This window comes from Panthera pardus, unplaced genomic scaffold (assembly GCF_024362965.1).
Source record: "Panthera pardus isolate Hobbes unplaced genomic scaffold, ASM2436296v1 HiC_scaffold_8, whole genome shotgun sequence".
Taxonomy (NCBI): domain Eukaryota; kingdom Metazoa; phylum Chordata; class Mammalia; order Carnivora; family Felidae; genus Panthera; species Panthera pardus.
The window spans coordinates 146,687,762-146,709,652 of NW_026527013.1; the positions used below are offsets into that span (position 1 = coordinate 146,687,762).

General features: G+C 35.6%; 1 protein-coding gene across 3 annotated transcripts in view; it reads left to right on the top strand.

Moving 5' to 3' along the window:
- The window catches only part of MKLN1 (muskelin 1), a 365,725-nt gene that overhangs the window by 320,522 nt on the left and 23,312 nt on the right, over positions 1 to 21,891 (top strand). For all 3 annotated transcript variants that reach the window (XM_053897538.1, XM_019452771.2, XM_019452770.2), the window contains 3 exons: positions 12,185 to 12,332; positions 16,196 to 16,310; positions 17,475 to 17,614. In XM_053897538.1, the coding sequence (XP_053753513.1) occupies positions 12,185 to 12,332; positions 16,196 to 16,310; positions 17,475 to 17,614 (403 nt within the window). The remainder of the gene's footprint in view (positions 1 to 12,184; positions 12,333 to 16,195; positions 16,311 to 17,474; positions 17,615 to 21,891) is intronic.

Consider the following 21,891-nt stretch of genomic DNA (forward strand, 5'->3'; position numbering starts at 1 on the left):
GATCGAGTCTTTACCATTTGCCAGATGCTAAGTCGAGCTTTGGTGATACAGAGCTCTTACAACCTAATCCCTGTTCTTCTAGTAGTTATGTGTTTACTTGTTTTGTTCCTTAACATCTGTTGACTGTATTTTCCCACATCTGTCACTGTTTATTCCATTCTGTTCTAACCATAGTGACAGATTGGTATAATTGAAAGAATAGTCAATTGAGAATCAGAAAACTTGGTCTCTCTTCTTCTGGGTCTGCCACTCATCCCTCTGCAACTTTGGCAGAATTATATGCATAATTCCTCTGGGCCTGATTATTCATCTGAAAATGAGGAGATTGAACCAGTTGATCTTAAGGCCTCATCTAGCTCCAAAATTTTGACAGTTAAATTTCATTCCCTTCTGCTATCAGGCTGTGAAAGTAACATGAGGGCTAAGCTTGTAACGTCTGCAAGATCTGATTTAGCTATAAACATATTTTCATGAAAACCTTAAAATCTTACTGATTTTTAGTTCAACTTTCAGAATTGGTCAAACATTGACATTATTGGCATTGTTTTTTAATAACAGAGTATATGTGTTTGTATGAATGTAATTATATAGAATAAATCATTATGGTTTATATCCTTTTAGACTTTATCAATTAACTAAATCAGGCTAATTCAGCCATATAGAGAAGATTCTGAAGCTAATGAGTTGTTGTCATTAACATAGATTAGTTACTGAGCTAGGTAACGGTAGTGCTTATTTTCAGTATAATGGGTTTCATTGCTTTCCATTTAGCATCTTTTCCACTTGTGCCATTATTCTGATAAAATTGGATTATGTACTTTTTTTCTCTCAATGTTATAGTTAATAAACTTTCCATAATGCCCCCTTCCACTCTCCCAGAGGTGTTTTTGCTTAGTTACAAGCTTATAAATATATATATTTTTAAGTTTATTTATTTTGAGAGACAGCTCAAGCAGGGGAGGGGTAGAGAAAGAGAATCCCAAGAAGGCTCCGCCCTGTCATCACGGAGCCTGATGTGGGGCTTGAACTCATGAACCATGTGATCATGACCTGAGCCAAAACCAAGATTCGGATGCTTAAATGGCTGAGCCACCCAGGTGCCCCTCATATTTTTAATATAAAATTTAGGTCATTTGATAGTAAATGGGAATTACAGTTTGCCAGTAGAAACAAACATGCAAGAACACTAGAGACAGTTTTGAAAATGGAAGGTAATGAAGTGGTATTAACACTACCAGATATTTATAAAGGTACAGTTTTGTACAGGTCAATGGAATGGAACAGAACAGGTAGTATGAAAGGATGTAATGCTTAGAGCTGGTACTGGCAACTTTCAGAAATGAAAGGAAGGCCAAGAGAATTGTAGGGATGTTAACTAACCTAGCACCATGATTTGGTTGAATTGCTGAAACAATCCTGGAACTGCCTACCTGCAAAATTTTGTTATATGAGCCAATTAACTGTTATTCAGGTTTTCTTTTACTTAAACCTGAAACTATCCTAAAAAACAATTTTTAGAAAGCTGTTTTTATTAAACTTATGTGTCCATGACAGTTCTAAAATTGTATTTTTCCTGTGTCTTAACTAAAGCGATTAATAATATGTTCTTTGGATCAGGAAGCAAAAGTAGAGTTGAGATTAGTTTATGAATTAATGGAATAATGTATCTTCCTCAAGAATTGAAATGACTTCAAAAATACCTCTATTATCAGGGCGCCTGGGTGGCTCAGTCAGTTAAGTGTCCCACTTAGGCTCAGGTCATGATCTTGTGGTTCGTGGGTTCAAGCCCCACATTGGGCTGCATGCTGACAGTTTGGAGCCTGGAGCCTGCTTTGGATTCTATGTCTCCCTCTCTCTCTGCCCTTCCCCTGCTCGTGCTGTGTCTCTGTCTCTCAAAAATAAGTAAACATTAAAAAAAATAAGTAAATAAAAAATACCTCTGTGATCTTTTTATCTTCCCTGTAGAGTTTCTGTATGTTACAAATTCTGTTAATTTCCCCCTGTTGGGTCAACCGAAGAAAATGAAAAGAAAAAATGTGATTCAGGTTGTCAGATAAAATATTTTTTAGCTGTCCTATTTCAAGTTTTAAAGATGCTAAAGAAAAAATGGGAGAGTCGAAGGATTATCATTGTTAATTTCCAGGAAGAACTAAAAACAGGTTGGCTGTAATAGTTGCTTGTTGTATTATTCTTATTTTCTATTTTCTCAGACAAGTGTCCTTTCAAAATGAGTTCATGATTAACATATGGTCTTGTTTACTGATCTGTTTAATTTTTCTTTGTGAGTCAGTTTATTTATAAAGACTGATTAAGATTCCTGCTGTTGAGTTGAGCTTTTTGGCAGTTGAGTCTAAAAGCTTTAAAATACTATACGTCATAAATCTCCTTTTTCCCTCCCCTCACAACTACCCATTAGAAACCATTAAATTCAAAAGATAGCCTTGTTTTCTTCTTGGGAAGAAAATTAATACAGAAGACTGTGTTAATAGTTACAACATGTTAAAATGAAAACTTCTTTCTTGGTTTTGACCTTTAGGTCTTTTTAGTTTTTGATAATGCCATTTTTGTTCAACCAGTTTTTATTTTTATAAAATTATTATAGAAGTAATGCAGTTGTGCTAATTAATAAAACAATTCAAACAATATAAAATGCTATAATATGAAAAGTTTCTGCCAAAGTAGCAAACTAACATAGGTGGCTGATTCCCTTCCCGAGAAATAAATCCTGGAAAAATAAAATGAGAGGCAACTGGCCTCCAGAAACTCTTTAAATGAGATCAAATGCTGTCCCCTAAATTACCTTGAGTTAATTTTTACTCCTTCACTACAGAAACCAGCAGCAGTAGCCTGTACAACTAGTGCCAGAATTCAAAGAGTAACATTAGTGCATAAACCCTACTGGCATTAAGAATTGATATCACTAGATACAGACTGACCATCTACTCTCTATAATTCATTTCTTCCTTCTTAGTTTGCATACATAATACATACATATATACATATATATACATATATACATATATAAAATTCATTTCTCCCTCCCATCACCCTTCAAGTCCAAGAAGACTGCCTTCTACTGCCTCCAAAGGGTCTAAAGGTGTGAAACTCTTACATAGGAGGATGATGGTAGAATTGATTAATCTGGTTCTTTGTGCCTAGGCTTCACTAGCTTATGGCTCTTCTCTTCCATTTTCCTTAAATTCACTGGTGCTGATGCTAGTTAAGGCCTGACCTTTGGTCCCCCCCCCCCAATGTAATATATCTTAATGAAAGAATAGCTGACACCCTGAAAAATATTACCTCATAGAGCAATATAACTAGATAGTTGAGTACTACAGCTATCTCAAAAGAAATCGGCAAACTGACAACATATGTGATCTAAAGCAGAAATATTATAATAGGTAAACCAGGAATTTAAAACAAGCATGATTGGGGCACCTGGATGGCTCAATCAGCTGAGCATCCAACTCTTGATTTCACCTCAGGTCATGATCTCATGGTTCATGACTTTGAGCCACGTGTCAGGCTCTGCAGTAGGATTCTCTCTCTCTCTGCCCCTCCCCTGCTTGCCTGCATTCATTGATTCTCTCTCTCTCTCTCAAAATAAATGAATAAACTGAAAAAAAAACAATAGAATAAGCATGATTAATATAATTAAAGGTATAGAGGGACATATTAATAATATGAAATAAGATCTAAAAATCATAAAAACAGAACCAAATGGAAATATTAGATATGAAAAATGTATTTGAAATGAAGACTGCAACAAATATTACAAATAGAATGGATGTGAATGAATAAATTAGTTGAAAGATTAGAATGAATACTCTTTCAGGAAGAAATAGGAAAAAAAAGGACAAAGAGATAAAAAAATATATATATAAAAGAAAACCAAAGGACATGGAAAAGAATTGTGTAAGTACCAGCATCTTAATAGCAGTAACAGGAGAGAAACATAAAATTTTAAGAAGGCAAAATACTTGAAGAAATAATAGAAGTAAACTTCCCAGAATTAAGAAAAGACCAAAGGCCTCAGATTGGTGAAAGGGCTTATATAGTCTACCAGCAAGGAAGAATAAGGGGAACACTTACACTAAAGTAAGATTACATATTACTTACACATTAAAGTAAGATTAAGAATATCAAAGGAGGGGCAGTTGGGTGGCTCAGTCGGTTAAGCGTCCAAGTCTTGGTTTCGGCTCAGGTCATGATCTCATGGTTCGTGGGTATCAAAGGGGCGCCTGGGTGGCTCAGTTAGTGAAGCATCCAACTCTTGATCTCAGCTTGGGTCTTGATCTGGGGGTCATGAGTTCAAGACCCTCATTGGGCTCTGTGCTAGACGTTAAGCTTACTTTAAAAAAATCAAAGACAGGGAAAATTCTGAAACATTTCAGAGAGGAAAATGACTTACAAGGGAATAAGATAGATGGATAGATGGATGAATATCAGACAGCTCAACAGCAATAGTGAATGGAAGAAAACAGTAAAGCTTAAAAATACTTGAGGAAAATGACTTTAGTAGGGGGAAGAGAGAGGGAGAGAGAATCTTAAGCAGGCTCCACATTTAGCACATTTAGCCCAATGCGGGCTCAATCCCTGGACTGTGAGTGAGATCATGACCTGAGTCAAAATCAAGAGTTAGACACTCAACTGACTGAGCCACTCAGGCGCCCTGAAATGACTGTTAAGCCAAGAAATTTATATTCTCCCAACTTTCATGTGTTAGTGAGAAGTAAAATATTCTTAGGTATATTTGCCTCAGAAAGTTTGCTATAGGAAGACCCATATTGGAAACCAATTTGGAAGCAAGACTCAGAAATAAATTGAGATGTTGAAAGTATGTGATAAGTGATGATCAAATTTTCTTGAGAAAATTGATTGTTGCCAGAAGAAAAACACTACAACCAAAATTCTAAACAATGAAACTAAAATGAGGGAAGGGGAAATGGGCCACCATATATAATTAAAGTATTGTAGTTGGACTTATAGGTAAGAAAATATTCTCTATTAAATCTTCATCATTCCAAATGTCTTATTCAAGGCTCAGGATCTAATGGATCTTTATTTTCTTTCAAGCTTCCTTTTGCTTTCCTGTGTCATCTGTCACTGCCACTGTTTCTTATATCCTGTGTCATTCTTTTTCCTGGATTCCTTTTTTGTTTTGTTTTGTTGGAATAGCTCCTCAAATAATTTTTCGTGTGCAGTCATTGGTATAAATTTTCATATTTCTGCTGATCCAAAAATTCTTTTATTTCACCCTCGTTGGAAATAGAATTTAATTCCATCTTTTTATGCCTCAGAATTTTAAGTTATTATTTCATTGTATTCTAGCGTTCATTGTTTTGGGATTTTTTTATTTTTTTTTATTTTTTATTTTTAGCATTCATTGTTACAGATAAAAAGTCTAGGGGCGCCTGGGTGGCTTGGTCGGTTAAGTGTCTGACTTCGGCTCAGGTATGCATGATCTCACGGTCCGTGAGTTCGAGCCCCGCGTCAGGCTCTGTGCTGACCGCTCAGAGCCTGGAGCCTGTTTCAGATACTGTGTCTCCCTCTCTGTCTGCCCCTCCCCTGTTCATGCTCTGTCTCTCTCTGTCTCAAAAATAAATAAACGTTAAAAAAAAAAATTTTTTTTTTTTTTTTAAAAGTCTAATGTTAGTTTGATACTTATTCTTTCATAGGTAATAGCCTGCTTTTTTCTCCCTCTCTGGAAGCTTTTAGAACTTTTATTCCTATAGTTCTAAAGTTTCTTTAGGAGATCTCTCTCAATTTCTCCCAGTATCCAAAAATAGCATTCTTATGAAAACTTTGGTAAGCCAAAATGGCATAAAGCAAAGAAGCAATTACCATTTATTTATAAAGAAAACGTTTTCCATCTTCCCAGATTCCCTAAAAAACCCTCTCTCAGGCTTTTCTGGTACGTTAGGACACATCTTGCTAACTGATGCACAAGATAAATTGAGATAAAGCACAGAGCTCACACACACAGTTCACAGCTCTGGCTACTTGATGCTGAGATGCTGAGTCTGATTCCTGGGGAGGTGCTGGGCCGGGCCACTCTCACTGCAGGGTGGTCGCTGCCTCTACGAGGGCTTACTGCACAACAGGCCCTGAATGCTATTTTTGCCCTTTACCTTTTTTTTCATAAAACTGAAAATCCTCCTCAGATCTCTTTCAGTTAGCAAAATCAAGTCCTAATATAGATCTTTCATATAAGCAAAGTGGCCTAATGTAAACTTTGGAAAAGCAGGGAGTACCTATATATAAAGTCTTTTTTTGCAAAATATGCTTAGCACCCAGGGCTCTTTCAGACAGGACTCCCACTTGTTCCATTCAGGGAAATTTTCTATAATTATTTTTTTCTTCTATCTGATTTCTCCACTCCAAGAGTTCTTCTCAGACAGATTTCTTACTTCATTGGTTTTATCCTCTGTGTCCCTTAACTTTTCTATCATAATTTCTGTATCTTTTGCTGTACTTGTATCATTTTTATCCTCTGACCACTGACTTTCTTTTTTTTTTTTTTTTTTTTTTTTAACATTTTTTTTATTTATTTTTGGGACAGAGAGAGACAGAGCATGAACGGGGGAGGGGCAGAGAGAGAGGGAGACACAGAATCGGAAACAGGCTCCAGGCTCCGAGCCATCAGCCCAGAGCCTGACGCGGGGCTCGAACTCACGGACCGCGAGATCGTGACCTGGCTGAAGTCGGACGCTTAACCGACTGCGCCACCCAGGCGCCCCTGACTTTCTTTTTAACTATGCACATTGTTTTTCATTTTGTCATCTGATTTTTTTTTTGTCAGTTTTACTTTTTTTTCCATCAGTTTTACTTTTTAATATTATATTTTCTATTCCTCTTTATGGAACTTATTGTTTTACACATGTAATATTCTTTTATTCTTTACAAAGATAATGAGCTTGGGGTTTTGTTTTTTTTTTTTAAGTTTCTGTGATTTATTTTTCCCATTCTGTATGTTTATCTAGGCTCCTATCTTTGTTGAAATTTTTCTCATATGTCTTCTAATTCCTGTCTAAACATTAAAATTTATGAATAAAGGACTACATCTGTTAAAAAAAGATAATTGATAGTGACTTCCTGTGCAGTATATAGGCGTATTTCCCCACGGGCTTCTCCCTTACATAAGACACTGACCAGGGATTTTGTATAAGTGCATGGCACATACTGTCTACCAGGCTTTCTTCCCTAGTATCTGTGTTGGGAGTTACTTTAGGCTCTGCTCTCATTCTCATTTAGGCCCTTGTGTCCTTAGTACACTCCCCACAGGGATGTCCTCTTCACAGCCTATTTGTGCTTTTGTATTTGATGACTTACTTATTTGGAAGTTTTCCATCTTTTACCTCTGGTGAGTAGGCTCTCTTTTTCTTGGCTGTGAGAGCCTCAAAATTTCTTATCTCTTGATGACATACTTTCTTCTTTTCTAGTGCTATTTTTCTTTCTTTTTGCCAGAATATCCTTCCTGCCAATTTTGTGGGGTGATGGGGAAGAAGGATAACGTAGTGTTTAGTTTACTATTTGAAACCAAAAGGCCCAAACTTTAGATATCGTAAGCAGCTTCTGTTAGTGAAAATCTGAGTCTAAAATGCTTACTAGTGCCACGCTGTAATTCTTATATATTTCTTTAATAAGAATATGTGAAATTTCCATTTAAAATAAAAAATAAGGTTTTTTTTCCTGTTTACAAAAGTAACAGATGTGGAGTATTACAGAAAGTGACATTTTTAATAGTTTCTTCAAGAAATCTAGAGTGCTTTTGAAGATGGATATGGAAAACTTTATTATTTTTTGTTGTTGAAATGTTTTTGAATTGTTATTGCATGTGGAATGGAGTAGAAGTAAGAATTAAGCTTAAGTGCAATTTGTAAAATTTAGGCAAAAGGCCGTTAACATAGATATATTTAGTGTAAGTTTCAATTAATCCCCTGATTGTTAGGAACTAACTCCTCAGGTACAAGTTTCCATTTTTATTTTTTAGGGGAAAAGTCAAAAATACTTTAATTCAGCTAAAGTAATGCCTAGTTTCAGTTTTGTAACTTCATGCCAGCAAAATGTTTTGAAAAAAATTTTTTTAGTGCCAATACACCATCTCTTGGAACCTGAATTCCCTTTCCATCTAAATAATAACATTCCAGATATTAATGTAAAATTTTCCTCATGACAGATATGGGAGGATATGTGAGAATTTTTCACATTGCTAAAATTCCCCAATATTTATACCCAGATATATGTTTTTTATATTTTGGTTTGGGTTTTTCTTTTTCCTTATAACTATAAAAGCAGTGTATATTGGAAAAATACATAGTATATAATGACAGTAAAAGTGTTCTAACTGTGCCTCCATAACTATTATTTATAGTTTGATGTATGTTCTTCCATTTTTTCTAATTATAAACATTTTATATATAAACATTTTTCCTTATCTTTAGTATGTAATAAAAATTATATTTGTAAACGTCTGTAAAGATTAATAGAAATTTTGCCTTTGAATATTCCTAGAATGCAATATTTGGAAACCTCCAAGAAAATTCAGTGAAACATTTTTACTCATACTTTTCACACATTTCTGCTTCAAGCTTGGTCTCTGTTGTGTCAGTCCAGAGGACTTTTGTGCTTAGGACATAGTATTTACCCTCCTTGTGCTGATGACACCCATTTCGTGGAAGTAATGCTTCTCTATCAGTATTTCCTTATTTCCTTATTTCCTTCTTCCAGTCCACTCCTATTATAATCATAACAACTTCCTAATTGATCCATGTATCTCAGGAGTCTGTCTGTGCTAACACGTAAGTACTAATTTAATATTACTGAAAGTGCCCATAGTATTACTGCTCTCACCCTCCAGAGTCTGATCTTAACAGAAATCTCAACTTTGAAGAGACCCAGTACATTATCTAGCTCTACTTTGAAATTTTGGATAACAAAACTGAGGTCTAAAAAAGCTTCTTGCAAGGGAGTACCTGACTGGCTTCATCGGAAGAGCATGCGACTCTTGATCTCGAGGGTCGTGAGTTCAAACCCCAGGTTAGGTATAAAGATTACTAAAAAACAAACAAACAAACAAACAAACAAAAAAACCTTGATAAAATAATTTAAAAGTTTCTTGCATGAAATCACTTAGTTAATTGAGGAAGGTAAACTAAAACAAGATTTTCTACTTCTATTTTATTTCCAATGCTTATTCGTATTTAAGTTCCTAGATTGGTCTTCAAAAACCTATGGAACACACAGATCTGATTTCTGTATTATAAATAGTCAAAACTTAGATTGTGATGATGATTTTACAGTGAATATTTTAAATGAGTGAATTGTATGGTATATGAATTATCTCTGTAAAGCTGTTTAAAAGTCAGTAACAGATTTGAATGTATAACTGGGAGGTAAAACAACATTATGAAGAGTGAAAAGCATAGTGGATGTGGAAAATAAAAGAAATGGGGAAATACATAGTTTCTAGTATGCTTTGTAATCAAAGTAATATTTTGTAATACCTTACAGCATAGATTTTATAAGTGTGATATCCTTGAGTATTGAAAACCTGCCCAATGCTTCTTTTTTTTTTTTTTTTTTTTAAAGGTTTGTTTATTTTTGAGAGAGACAGAGACAGAACGCGAGTGGTTTGGGGCAAGAGAGAGGGAGGCACAGAATCCGACGCAGGCTCCAGGCTCTGAGCTGTCAGCACAGAGCCCAATGCGGGGTTTGAACTCACCCGACTTAAGTTGGGCACTCAACCAACTAAGCCACCCAGGCACCCCCCCCACTGCTTCTATTTTTAAGAAACAATCCTTGTCCTTTTTCTCTTCTGCTCCTAAGCTGCTTCTAGGCAAATTGTGACGATCTAGAAAGAGAAGCATATAAAATTTGGTCTTAGCATTCTTCATCTTCTCACATGCTTCTTCCTCCAACCCAATACTCCTTTCTTTCCCTCTCTTTGGTGATTCCACTCCCATTTTGTAAAATTCAAAATTTCTTTCCCTCTCCACTGATTTCCATTCCACCCCAAAATACCAATTTTCTCGGTAGGCTCTTACTTAAGTGGGTTATTGGATTAATTTATAAGTCATACATTTCTGAAATTTGTATTTTAGGAGATTATAGAACAGGGGTCAGCACACTTCTAATATGAAGAGCCAGATGTGAATATTTTCAGTTTTGTAGGCCTTACACTGTTGCTGCAGGTATTCAACCTTGCTATTACAGGGTGAAAATAGCCACAGATAAAATGTAAATGAATGGATGAGACCTGATTTGACCCTAGGCAGGCTAGATCAAGCCATAGTTTGCCAGCCCATCTTAGAGAATTCTGAATTTAAAGGCTGAGTATTAAGATGAAATGGGATGGAGAAATTTAAATACAATAAATTTAGGCAGTTACATCCTTTCCTTTTACCACTAATAAAAGTGTTGTCATTTCTTTACTATTTATTCTTCCAAGGTTATCTGAGAAATAGGGTAGAACGTTGGCACTTTTGAAAGTTTACCAAACCTCATTAAAAAAAATACCAGACTTTACATACCCACTAGAGACTATTGGCATGAGGATTGAGATTATTATTCAGATTAGGTTGATGTGCATGTGTGTATAAATATAAACGTAATTGTGTATGGACGGATGCAAATTATGTGTTGTGTAGTGTGAGTCTGTATTATTTTAGTATATATACTATGGACTGCATTTGGATAGTCTCTAAGATATTCCAAACAAATTTATTAAAGAGGAATATGAAAGGAGACATGAATTTCAGTACATGAGGCAAAAATAAATGCTGGATTATTTGGCCCTGCTAAAGTAGATAAAGACAAATGAAGATCAATGTGGCTAACATCTCTTGCCATAATATTCTTGATTGATTGAAATATTTTACTTCAGAGGCACCCTTGTGGCTCAGTCGGTAGACTGTCTGACTTGATTTCAGCTCAGGTCATGGTCTTACAGTTTGTTGGGTTTGAGCCCCATGTTGGGCTCTGCTAACAGCGTTGGAGACTCTCTCTACCCCCTTTCTCTCTCTCTTACAAAAATAAGTAAACATTTTTTTAAAAAAAGAAATATTTTACTTCAGTCTAATATTTACTTTGTGTTTTGAGCATATGATGATTGTTCATGTATAAAGGGAATGTAGTGTTGAAACAATGACATTGTTTTAGATTCAAGGCAATTATGTCATGATCCATAAAATTACATTTCAACTAATATTTCCATATAACAATGGTGAGAAAAATTTGCATTTGCTGTATCAGTGTTTTGCAAATTACTGGATAATGCAGAATAACAATCACTCATTTAATAGATTTCTTAGAAAAATAAAACATTGGGGCGCCTGGGCGGCTCAGTCAGTTTGGCGTCTGCCTTCAGCTCCAGTCATGATCTTGCGGTCCATGAGTTCAAGTCGCGTGTTGGGCTCTGTGCTGATAACGCAGAGCCTGGAGCCTGCTTCTGATTCTGCCTCTCCCTCTCTCTCTACTCCTCCCTTGCTCACGCTCTGTGCCTCTCTGTCTCTCAAAAATAAACATTAAAAAAGAAAAGAAAAAACATTATTAACTCTGGTCAGTTGGAGCCACTCAGGAAAATAAAATGACGTATTATCGCCCAAAATGTTTTATTTTTACTTGGAAATTATGTCATTTCATTGTATGTCATGAACAGATATTTTAAATGACTCTGACCTTATTAAACAAACCTGCATTTTACTTCCTGTCAGATTTGTGTTTTTCCAGGTCAACATTTGAATATTTTACCTTTACTATTAAGTTAGAACTGATCCAGATAATAAATCAGTTAACTAACACATTGACCTTTCTTCCCTCAATAAAAATGATTACATAGTATACCGCTTTCTACCTCTTCCCTCCTTGTAACTCCTTCCAGATAGTTAGCATTCGTTTATTCTTTCAACAAATAGTTGGGTAACTGTTATGTGCCAGGCACTGTTTTAAGCATTGGGAACAGAATAGTGAGCCAAACTACCTCTGCCCTCATACAGCTTATATTCTAGAGTTAGAAGAAAACAATAAGCAATTGTTTATTGTTTGATATAAAAGTTCTATAGTATGTTAAAAGATCAGTGCTGTGGACAGAAGCAGAGCAGAGTCACGAGGGATTAATCTTGTATATAGTAGTTCTACTCTTAACACAAATGTTGTCCTCTTATTTCCTCTTTTCAATTTATAGTTCCAATGACAGGATTCACACAGAGAGCAACCATTGATCCCGAACTGAATGAAATACATGTCTTATCTGGACTCAGCAAAGACAAGGAGAAGAGGGAGGAGAATGTCAGAAATTCATTCTGGATTTATGACATTGTGAGGAATAGTTGGTAAGGAGCTCTTGTCTGTGTTGCAATCCCAATGTAATATTTGTTTGAGGTTGTTGGTTTATTCAAAAGAAGAGGAATATGGAAGGCTTATGTCACTTTGTGATGTCTTGCATTTAAATGTCAGTGCAGGCACACCTCGTTTTATTGCACTTGGCAGATATTGCAGTTTTTACAAGTTGAAGGTGTGTGGCAGCTTTGTGTCGAGCATGTTGACATTTTTCTAGCAGTGTTGGCACACTTTGTGTTTCTTTGTCACATTTTGGTGATTCTCAGAATATTTCAAACCCTTTCGTGACTGTTGTATTTGTCATGGTCATCTGTGATCAGTGATCTTTGATGTTACCTTTGTAATTGTTTTGGGGCACCATGAGCTGCACACATAACGAGATGGCAAACATAATTGATAAATGTGTGTGTTCTGACCATTCCACCGACCAGCTGTTCCCTCACCTCTCTCACTTTCCTTGGCTCTCCTGATTCCCCGAGATATAACAATATTGAAATTAGGCCAGTTGATACCCCTACAAAGGCTTCTAATTGTTTGAGTCAAGGGAAGAAAGGTAGGCCTCTTATGCCGAACAGCCAGGTTGTGAATGCGGAGGAAATGTTCTTGGGAGAAATTAAAAGTGTGCCTCTGGTGAACACATGAATGATGAGAAAGCAAAACACCTGATGGAGAAAGTTTTAGTGGTTTGAATAGAAGATCAGACCAGCCACAATATTCCCTTAAGCCAGTGCCTGCTCCAGAGCAAGGCCCTGATTCTCTTCAATTCTGTGAAGGCTAAGAGGTGAGGAAGCTACAGAAGGAAAGTATGAAACTAGCAGAGGTTGGCTCCTGAGGTTTAACATAAGAAGCCATCTCCATAACCTAAAAGCACAAGGTGAGGCAGCAGGTGCTGATGTAGAAGCTCTAGCAAGTTATCTAGCAAGATCTAGCTATGATCATTAACAAAGTTGGCTACACTGAACAGATTTTCATTGTAGATGAAACAGCCTTCTCCTGGAGGAAGATGCCATCGAGGACTTTCATAGCTAGAGAGGAGAAGTCAGTGCGTGGCTTCAAAGTTCAAAGGGACAGGCTGACTGTCTTGTTAGGGGCTAATGCAGTTGATGACTTTAACTTGAAGACCATGCTCCTTTACCATTCTCAAAATTCTAGGGCCCTTAAGAATTATACTGAATCTGCTGTGCCTGTGCTCTGCAAATGGAACAACAAAGCCCAGAACACAGCACATCTGTTTATAACATAATTCACTGAATATTTTAAGCCAACTGTTGAGACCTACTGCTCAAAAAAAAAGATTCCTTTCATTCTAGATGCCATGAAGAGCATTCAGATTCGTGGAAAGAGGTCAAAATACCAACATGAATGGGAATTTGGAAGAAGTTGATTCCAACCTTCCTGGATGACTTTGAGGGGTTCAAGACTTCAGTGGAGGAAGTAACTGCACATGTGGTAGACATAGCAAGAGAACTAGAATTAGAAGTGGGACCTGAAGATACGACTGCATTGCTGCAATCTCTCATGATAAAGTGGTTTCTTGAGAAGGAATCTACTCCTGAAACAGATGCCGTGAAGATTGTTGAAATGACAACAAAGGATTTACAGTTATTGCATAAACTTAGTTAATATAGCAGTGGCAGGGTCTGAGAGGATTTACTCCAATTTTGAAAGAAGTTCTAATAGGTAAAATGTTAAACAGCATCATATGCTACAAATAAATCATTCATGGAGAGGAATCAGTTGATGCAGCCAATTTCGTTACACTTGAACCTTTACCAGCACGAGGATTCAACCCACACACAGTTGGAAATCTGTGTATAACTTGACTTCCTAAAAACCCAACATCTGTGGCACTTAGGTGGCTCAGTTGCTTAAGGTTCCGACTCTTGATCTCAGCTCAGGTCTTGATCTTAGGGTCATGAGTTCAGACCCTGCATTGGGCTCCATGCTGGGTATGAAACCTACTTAAAACAAAACAATCCCAGGAAAAACCCAACTACTAATAGCCTACTATTGACCAGAAACCTTATCAATAACATAAATTGATAACAAAAAAAGTTGATTCACACATATTTTGTATGTTTTATATATTATTTACCATATTCTTACAATAAGGTAAGATAAAGAAAATAGTAAGAAAACCATGAGAAAAGAGAAAATATATTTACCATACTGTATTGTAAAAACTCTGCATTGTAGTGGATCCACATAGTTCAAACCAATACTGTTCAAAGGTCAGCTGTATTATCTTATTTTAAGAAATTGCCACAGCTCCCCCATCCTTAAGTAACCACCACTCTTATCAGTTAACAGCCATCAATACTGAGGCAAGCCCCTCCACCAGCAAAAAAAAAAAATTATGACTTGTTAAAAGCTCAGAAGATGGTTAGCCTTTTTTAGCAATCATGTAGTTTTTGATTCAGGTATATGCATAGTTTTTTTTGACATATTGCTGTTGCACGCTTAACAGACTACCTTATGGTATAAAAATAACTTTTATATGCATTGAGAAGCAAAAGAATTCCTTTGAATCACTTAACTACAATATTTGCTTTATTGTGGTGGTCTGAGGGTGCCTGGTGGCTCAACTGGTTGAGTGTCTGACTCTTGATTTCAGCTCAGGTCATGAGCTCACAGTTCGTGAGATTGAGCCCATGTCAGGCTCTGTGCTGACAGTGTGGAGCCTGCTTGGGATTCTCTCTGTATCTCTGCCCCTCCCTCATTCGCACTCACACATCTGTGCTTGCTCGCTCTCTCTCAAAATAAATAAACAAACATTTGTATAAAAAAATATTGTGGTGGTCTGGAACCAAACCCACAATATCTCTGAGGCATGCCTGTATTGGGTAAAGAAGTCAATATTGGTGCCTGTGTTTACAGTGATGTTCAGTGAATGGATTTTACCTCTGAATTTTTCGGTTAGTAGATGATTCCTGGTCCAGAAATCAAGAGAATTATATTTTAGTCTAGAATTTGCTACCAAGTAGATGTGTGAACATGAGAAAAATGGTTTTTTTCATGTTTCCAGGTGGTCTTAGTTTTGGTAAAGGAAGTGATTTCAGTAGAGCAGGGTAGGGGGTATTATTTAGTGTTTTCAAACCGGGACCTTTTTGTTATAGAGCATCTGCACGTTTTGCTTCAGAAAACACTGGCCTAGAGAATCCTGTTCTAATATTCTGTGATTACTGCATAAGTGGATATTTTACAAACACAGGCGCTTCAGAGAACTACCTGCCCAGAGCAACTAAGGAAATTACTCTTTTCTTTTTTTAAGAAATTTTTTAAAATTATTTTTGAGAGAGAGGGAGAGCACAAGTGGAGGAGGGGCAGAGAGAGAAAGGGAAAGAATCCCAAACAGACTCCATGCTGTCAATGCAGAGCTCGATATGGGGCTTAATCCCATGACCTGATCCCATGACCTGAGCCAAGACCCAGAGTTAGACGCTTAGCCTAGTAAACCACTGATGCACCCTAGAATTTATTATTTTCTAAGTAGAACATTTATATTAAGCAGTAAAACTGAAAGAAATCTGTGAGTTTTTCATTGTGAATAAATAGATGGGATTATCTTCTCTTTCAGACTTTGGTTTGAGCTTTCATATATGCTGTTTGTGTTTCATAACATGAAGTAGGTTGTTCTTAAGTGAGGTTTTGGATCGACACTAAACATAAGAACTTCATTCTAACAAATTCACATTATTGTATGAGAATGACCAGAACTTTTAAGATTTGATGTGAACAAATTTATAAATTTTTTGTTGGTAATTAGACGTCCAGTTAATTTGCTTGCTAAGTATATAAACATTATGTATGTTGCTATTTTTTTAGGATAGAATGCCTTAAAAGTACTGTCTTACAGGTCTTGCGTCTATAAGAACGATCAAGCTGCAAAAGATAATCCAAGTAAAAGTCTTCAGGAGGAAGAGCCATGTCCAAGATTTGCCCATCAGCTTGTATATGATGAGTTACATAAGGTACCCTAACTGCATCGGCCTGTAAACTTTCCAAGACTTATAATCTGAAAGAATCCCAAAATAGGTTTCTTACTATTTTTAAGTGTATTTGAATAAAAAGTTATAATACATAGCAGACATCCATAGAATATGTAGCAGACATTCAATATCATTTCTCCCTAAACCCCTTAATAGAATAAACACTTTCCATAGTCCAAAATTCCTGGCACTTACTCTGTTTGCTTTGTAGCTGCATAGATCAGATTCATAGTATAACCTATTATTTCTGCACTACGAACACCCAAGTAAAAGATGTACAGTTTTTAGCATTAGGATACCTTGTCCCATGATATGAAAAAGTATATGTAACTTCTGACTTAGATTTTCCCATTGTGTACGAAGTCTTTTCTCTCTTTTTTCCCCTATGAGTGATGTGTCTTTTCAATTGGCCTCATGAAAACAGTCTTGCATTCTGAAGTTTTAGAGTCACTAAATGTTCAGAGTGGTTTCTTTAGACTATGTCTCCCTTTAACTTTACATGTAGTTCAGTGAATGTTTTCAAAATTTCAGGAACTGCTTTAACACTTTGTATAAGTACAGAATACCACTAAAATTATAATAGTGAAATCATTATTGTACTCCTTTTTCATTTCCTTTTTTTGGTATTGAATAATATAATATTTTAAAAAGTATCACCAATTATATACATCATTTAATATTTGGCAGTAAGCCTAAAAAAATTAAGATGCTCAAATTTAAAAAGTTTCTAGTTACTCTTGACCTTCAGTGATTCAACATGTGTGTCAGAGTTTTATTAAACATCTTGTTTGTTATTATGACCAGCACTTGTTTAAATTAATAATCCCCGTATTTATTGCCCTAAATAAACTCTGTATCTTGGATTAGCTTCTTACTGTCATTGCTTTTGTTTCAGGTCTTCCATTGTCAGTATAATTGTGGTAATACAACTCATTTTAACATAAAATGCAGAGTATTTAAGGAAGTAGCCATAGTATTTTAAAGTAAAATGGGAACAAGAAAAATCAAAAGAAACATTTGGTAGAAATGCAGTAATGTTTTACTACTGTTACACACAGCTACCGAAGTGAAGAAATTTTATTAGGACTTCCGTAGCTTCTTGAGTATGCTTGCATCTTAAAATGTGGCTTGTTTTGTTTATTATAGGTTCACTATTTATTTGGTGGGAATCCAGGAAAATCTTGCTCCCCAAAGATGAGATTAGATGACTTCTGGTCACTGAAGTTATGTAGGCCTTCAAAAGATTACTTACTGAGGCACTGCAAGTACCTGATAAGAAAACACAGGTATAAAAATAATTCACTGAAAACTTTTATTTAATATTATCAGCTACTGTTGGTATTACTTAAATTTTGAAGATATGACTTTGTCTCTGGAAATTTAGTAATATGACAGTGTACGTACTGTGAAGATCATGACTTTTATAACTACCCTGTTGTTTTCCTTATTTTTGCTTTCCTCTTTCAAAGGAAGATACAAAGTGAAAATACGTACTGATGCTAAAATTTTCTAAATATAGAACAAGGAAATTTTGAAACTGTTAAATGGAAGAAATTTCTGTGAAGGTGATGAGCCTAACCTTCCAGTAACTACTCACGGCCTAATCACTACAAATCACATCAGTTCTAGATTCTTGCTGTATGCCTGGCCTGTTGATAGCTTTCTTAACAGTGGATGTGATGGTATGGTTGACTAAATGCTATCTAATCTGATGTTTCACAATACAACTTCAAATAGGATTGTGATTTTACGTCAATTATCTTTGCCATTTAATTGTAAAATCATGTCATCAAACATTTTCATATATATCTCCTGGTCATGTTTGCTTTTTACTAGTGAGTGATAAGCTACTGAAAAATGTAGAAAAGCATGTGTGTCCTTTTGGTTATTGATAGTGTTCTGTGGTAATAAAAATTTATAGTTTGGAAAGAGTTTAGACTTTGATGATAATAGCTACTGTTTATTGAGCAATTTTTGTGTGCTAGATCTTACATATTATTCCTATAATAAGGTAATTGAATAAGTTCTGTTATTATCACTATTTTGCAAAAGAAAAAATGAGGTGTTTTTAAATGGGTTATATAATTCATCTAGGATCACTCAGCCATAAGTGACACAGCCAGGTTGTGATCCTGACTATTGTAACTCCAGAGTTCATCACCTTACTGCCACTGTGACTACCACACGTGCATACACAGATGTCTTTGTGTATACTTGTATACACCGACACGTTCAGATGTCTGTTATATGTAACGCATTTATGTTTTGTATAGAATATAAGTAGGCGTAAATTATGAGACTGTTTTCCTTTATCATATCATGTTTACTTACTGTTCCTTTCTCTGCTTTCCCAAGTTGTGCTTGAGAGGAAAATTAGTAACAGAAGCTAGGTGTTCTGTTACTTTGGCATTACTGTGAATAAACAGTGTATTTCCTATAGAATCTACAGGAGAAAGGGTCTGAATCTTCACGTTGGCTGGATGACAAGAGATAAATTCTGTTTTATTAATGAGATTTAATGAGGCACTGTCAACTAATGTTTACATTGCTAAAATGTTATTCCTTAATATTTTACTTAATGTTTAAGTTTTTATAAGGATGAGACAAATTTGGGGAAATTATAGTGTTCTTTTTCTACTTCATATATAACAACTGGTAATTGGAATATTAAGTTAAGCTCTTTTTAAAAAATTTCCTGACCAAAAGCCCATTAGAAATTAAAGGAGATTTTTTTTTTTAATGTTTATTTTTGAGAGAGAGAGAGAGAGAGAGGTGTGTGAGCTAGTGGGGGAGAGGCAGAGAAAGAGGGAGACAGAGGACATGAAGCAGGTCATCAGTTCTACCAATACACTGACAGCAGAGAGCCTGATGTGGGACTCGAACTCATTAGCTGCAAGCTCATGACCTGAGCCAAAGTCAGACATTTAGCCAACTAAGCCACCCAGGTGCCCCTAGATTAAAGGAGATTTTTTAGTACTATATGTAAAGAATTGGAACTCACTTTATAACCACTTTCCTCTGGCTTTTAATTGAAAAAAATTAATCCATGGTTAATTAAAAAAAAAAAAAAAGTCCCCTTACCCTTCAAAATAATTGAATCATCATCCCATTATTGAGGAAAAAACAACTTACTGTTTTGTAAGTTTTATATTTGCACACATAGATTCTTGTTTTGTTTAGCTGAAAAACAGGAATCATATTGCTTTGAATCTGATTTCTTTTAATGAATGATATATTACAAATATCACCATCTTAATACAAATTATGATTATAATGACTGCAATAGTGTTCTATTTTATGTATAATTTACTTAATTAGTTTACTTGGATGAAATGTTTAGATTATTTCCAGCTTATTTGCTATTATAAGTAATACTGTATTTAATATTTTTATATTCTTCCATCTGTACCCCTATCTAAAAATTCTGTAGGATATTGGTAGAATTGATGAATTATCAGTTGCCCTCCAGAAAGTTAATTTTCATTCCTTCCAGAAATAAGTAGGGTTATTCATTTTCTCACAGCCAAGCCATTTTAAGAAGTATTATTATTTTCTTAATCTTTGACAGTTGTTTTTCTCTTTTGAAAATATATCAGTTGGGGGTGCCTGGGTGGCTCAGTCTGTTGAGCATCCGACTCTTGATTTCAGCTCAGTCATGATCTCACAGTTTGTAGGTTCTAGCCCCATGTCAGTCTCTATACTGACAATGTGGAGCCTGCTTGGGACTCTCTTTCTCCCTCTCTCTCTGCCCCTCCCCAACTCATGCTCTCTATCAAAATAAATAAACATTTAAAAAAAAAAAGAAAATGTATCAGTGGACAGACTAAATGACAATTTGTGGGAATCTGAAATACTACCTATTATGGCATGTTTTAAATTTTAATAAAGCACAAACATCATTGTTAGTGGCTTATGCTGCTAAAAAGGCATAAAAGTAAGGAATGCAAGTGGATAATGAATAAAAGAATAACTGGTAATAAATCATTTAAAACTTTAAATATAGGATAAAAGACTCAAATTTTCTGAATATGAAAATGGTTCATAAATAGTAACTGAAGCTGAGAAGCAACAAGTTTGTGTGACTGAACAAAGAGGCAGCCTTTGAAATTTTCTACATGGGAAAAGGAGTATGTTAGCCCATCTCAGAAGGAAACCAGAAAAGCCAGAAAAGGAGAATTTAAGAATATTTAAAGACCCCCCCCATCCATTTATATAGATTATTTTCAATTAGAATAGTAATAGTAGCATAAAAATGTGGAGCACAGTATTCTTTTTTTCTGATTGTGAGACTTTTTGACATTAGTGCTGGGAGCTAATGTCTTATATTGGAAAAAGTACTAGAGCTGAACCTGGGATTGATCTTCAAGCCTTTTAACTTAATCTTTCTGGAGATCACTTTGCTTATGTATAAAATGACCAAAGCATTCACCTAAGGGTCTTTATAAACATCAGTGAAACTTTACTTATTTAAGAAAGTTAACTGAGCACTTACAGTGTGCTAGACATCGTCCTAGGCTCTGTGGATATGTCAGTGAAGAAAACAAACAAAAATTCCTGCCCCAAGTTTCTATTTTAGGAAGGAAGACAGGTAATAAACATAATAAGAAATTTATGTTAATAAGTATAATATGAACTAAAACAGGTTAAGAACTATTTTGTACAGATGATTTTTAAATAAGAATATTAGGATAGACCTCACTGCAAAGGTGACATTTGACTAGTGACCTGAAGAACAGGAGGGAATGAATCGTGTAGATATTTGAGAAGAAGAGTGTTCCAGATAGGTAATAGACAAGCCTCTAGGGTTAAAAATATGCCTGGATTATTTGAGGAATAAATTGAGGAAGACACTGTGGTGGAAGTAGAATGAGTAGGGCGATTGTGGGAGGAGATGAGGTCAGAGTGATAAGAAGGGGACAGCTGGTGAAGAGTCTGGCTTTTACCCTGAGTGAAAGGAAAAGCATTGAAAGATTTTATGTAGAGGAATAATAACACACTCAGTCTTCTTTTAATAAAACCATTCTGGGTTTTCTTCCAAAAGAACTGAGTAAAAGGTTATGGCTGTTTTCACTCAGATAAGGAATTCTTCAGAAACAACAGGTTCGTGTGTTGGGAAAGATGAGTTCAGTTTAGTGCACTTTAGGTTTTAGAGATCATCTGTTAGCATTTGGAGGAAAGGCATGGGCCGATTATTACCTTTATGAGTCATCAACAAGGAAAAGGAGTTTGCTTCAAGAGCGTGAGAAGAGTAGAGAGATGTCGGGCCTTCTCTGAAGACCATCACCATTTGAGGGAAGGTGGAGGAAGAGACACTCCATAAAAGAGATCAAGAAGGCCCAGTAAGATTCTGGATAAGCTTTGAAGATTGCACCAACAGAATATCTTGATGGATTGGACATGGGTAGGAGAGGAGAGCAGTCAGGGAGCAGCTAGGGCATCTTGAGAATCTTGTCTGCTACTAATTTGAACAAACAATAAACGTCCCATTTTATTTTATTTTATTATTTTATTTTATTTTATTTTAGATTTATTTTAGATTTATTTTAGATTTGTTATTGTTTTA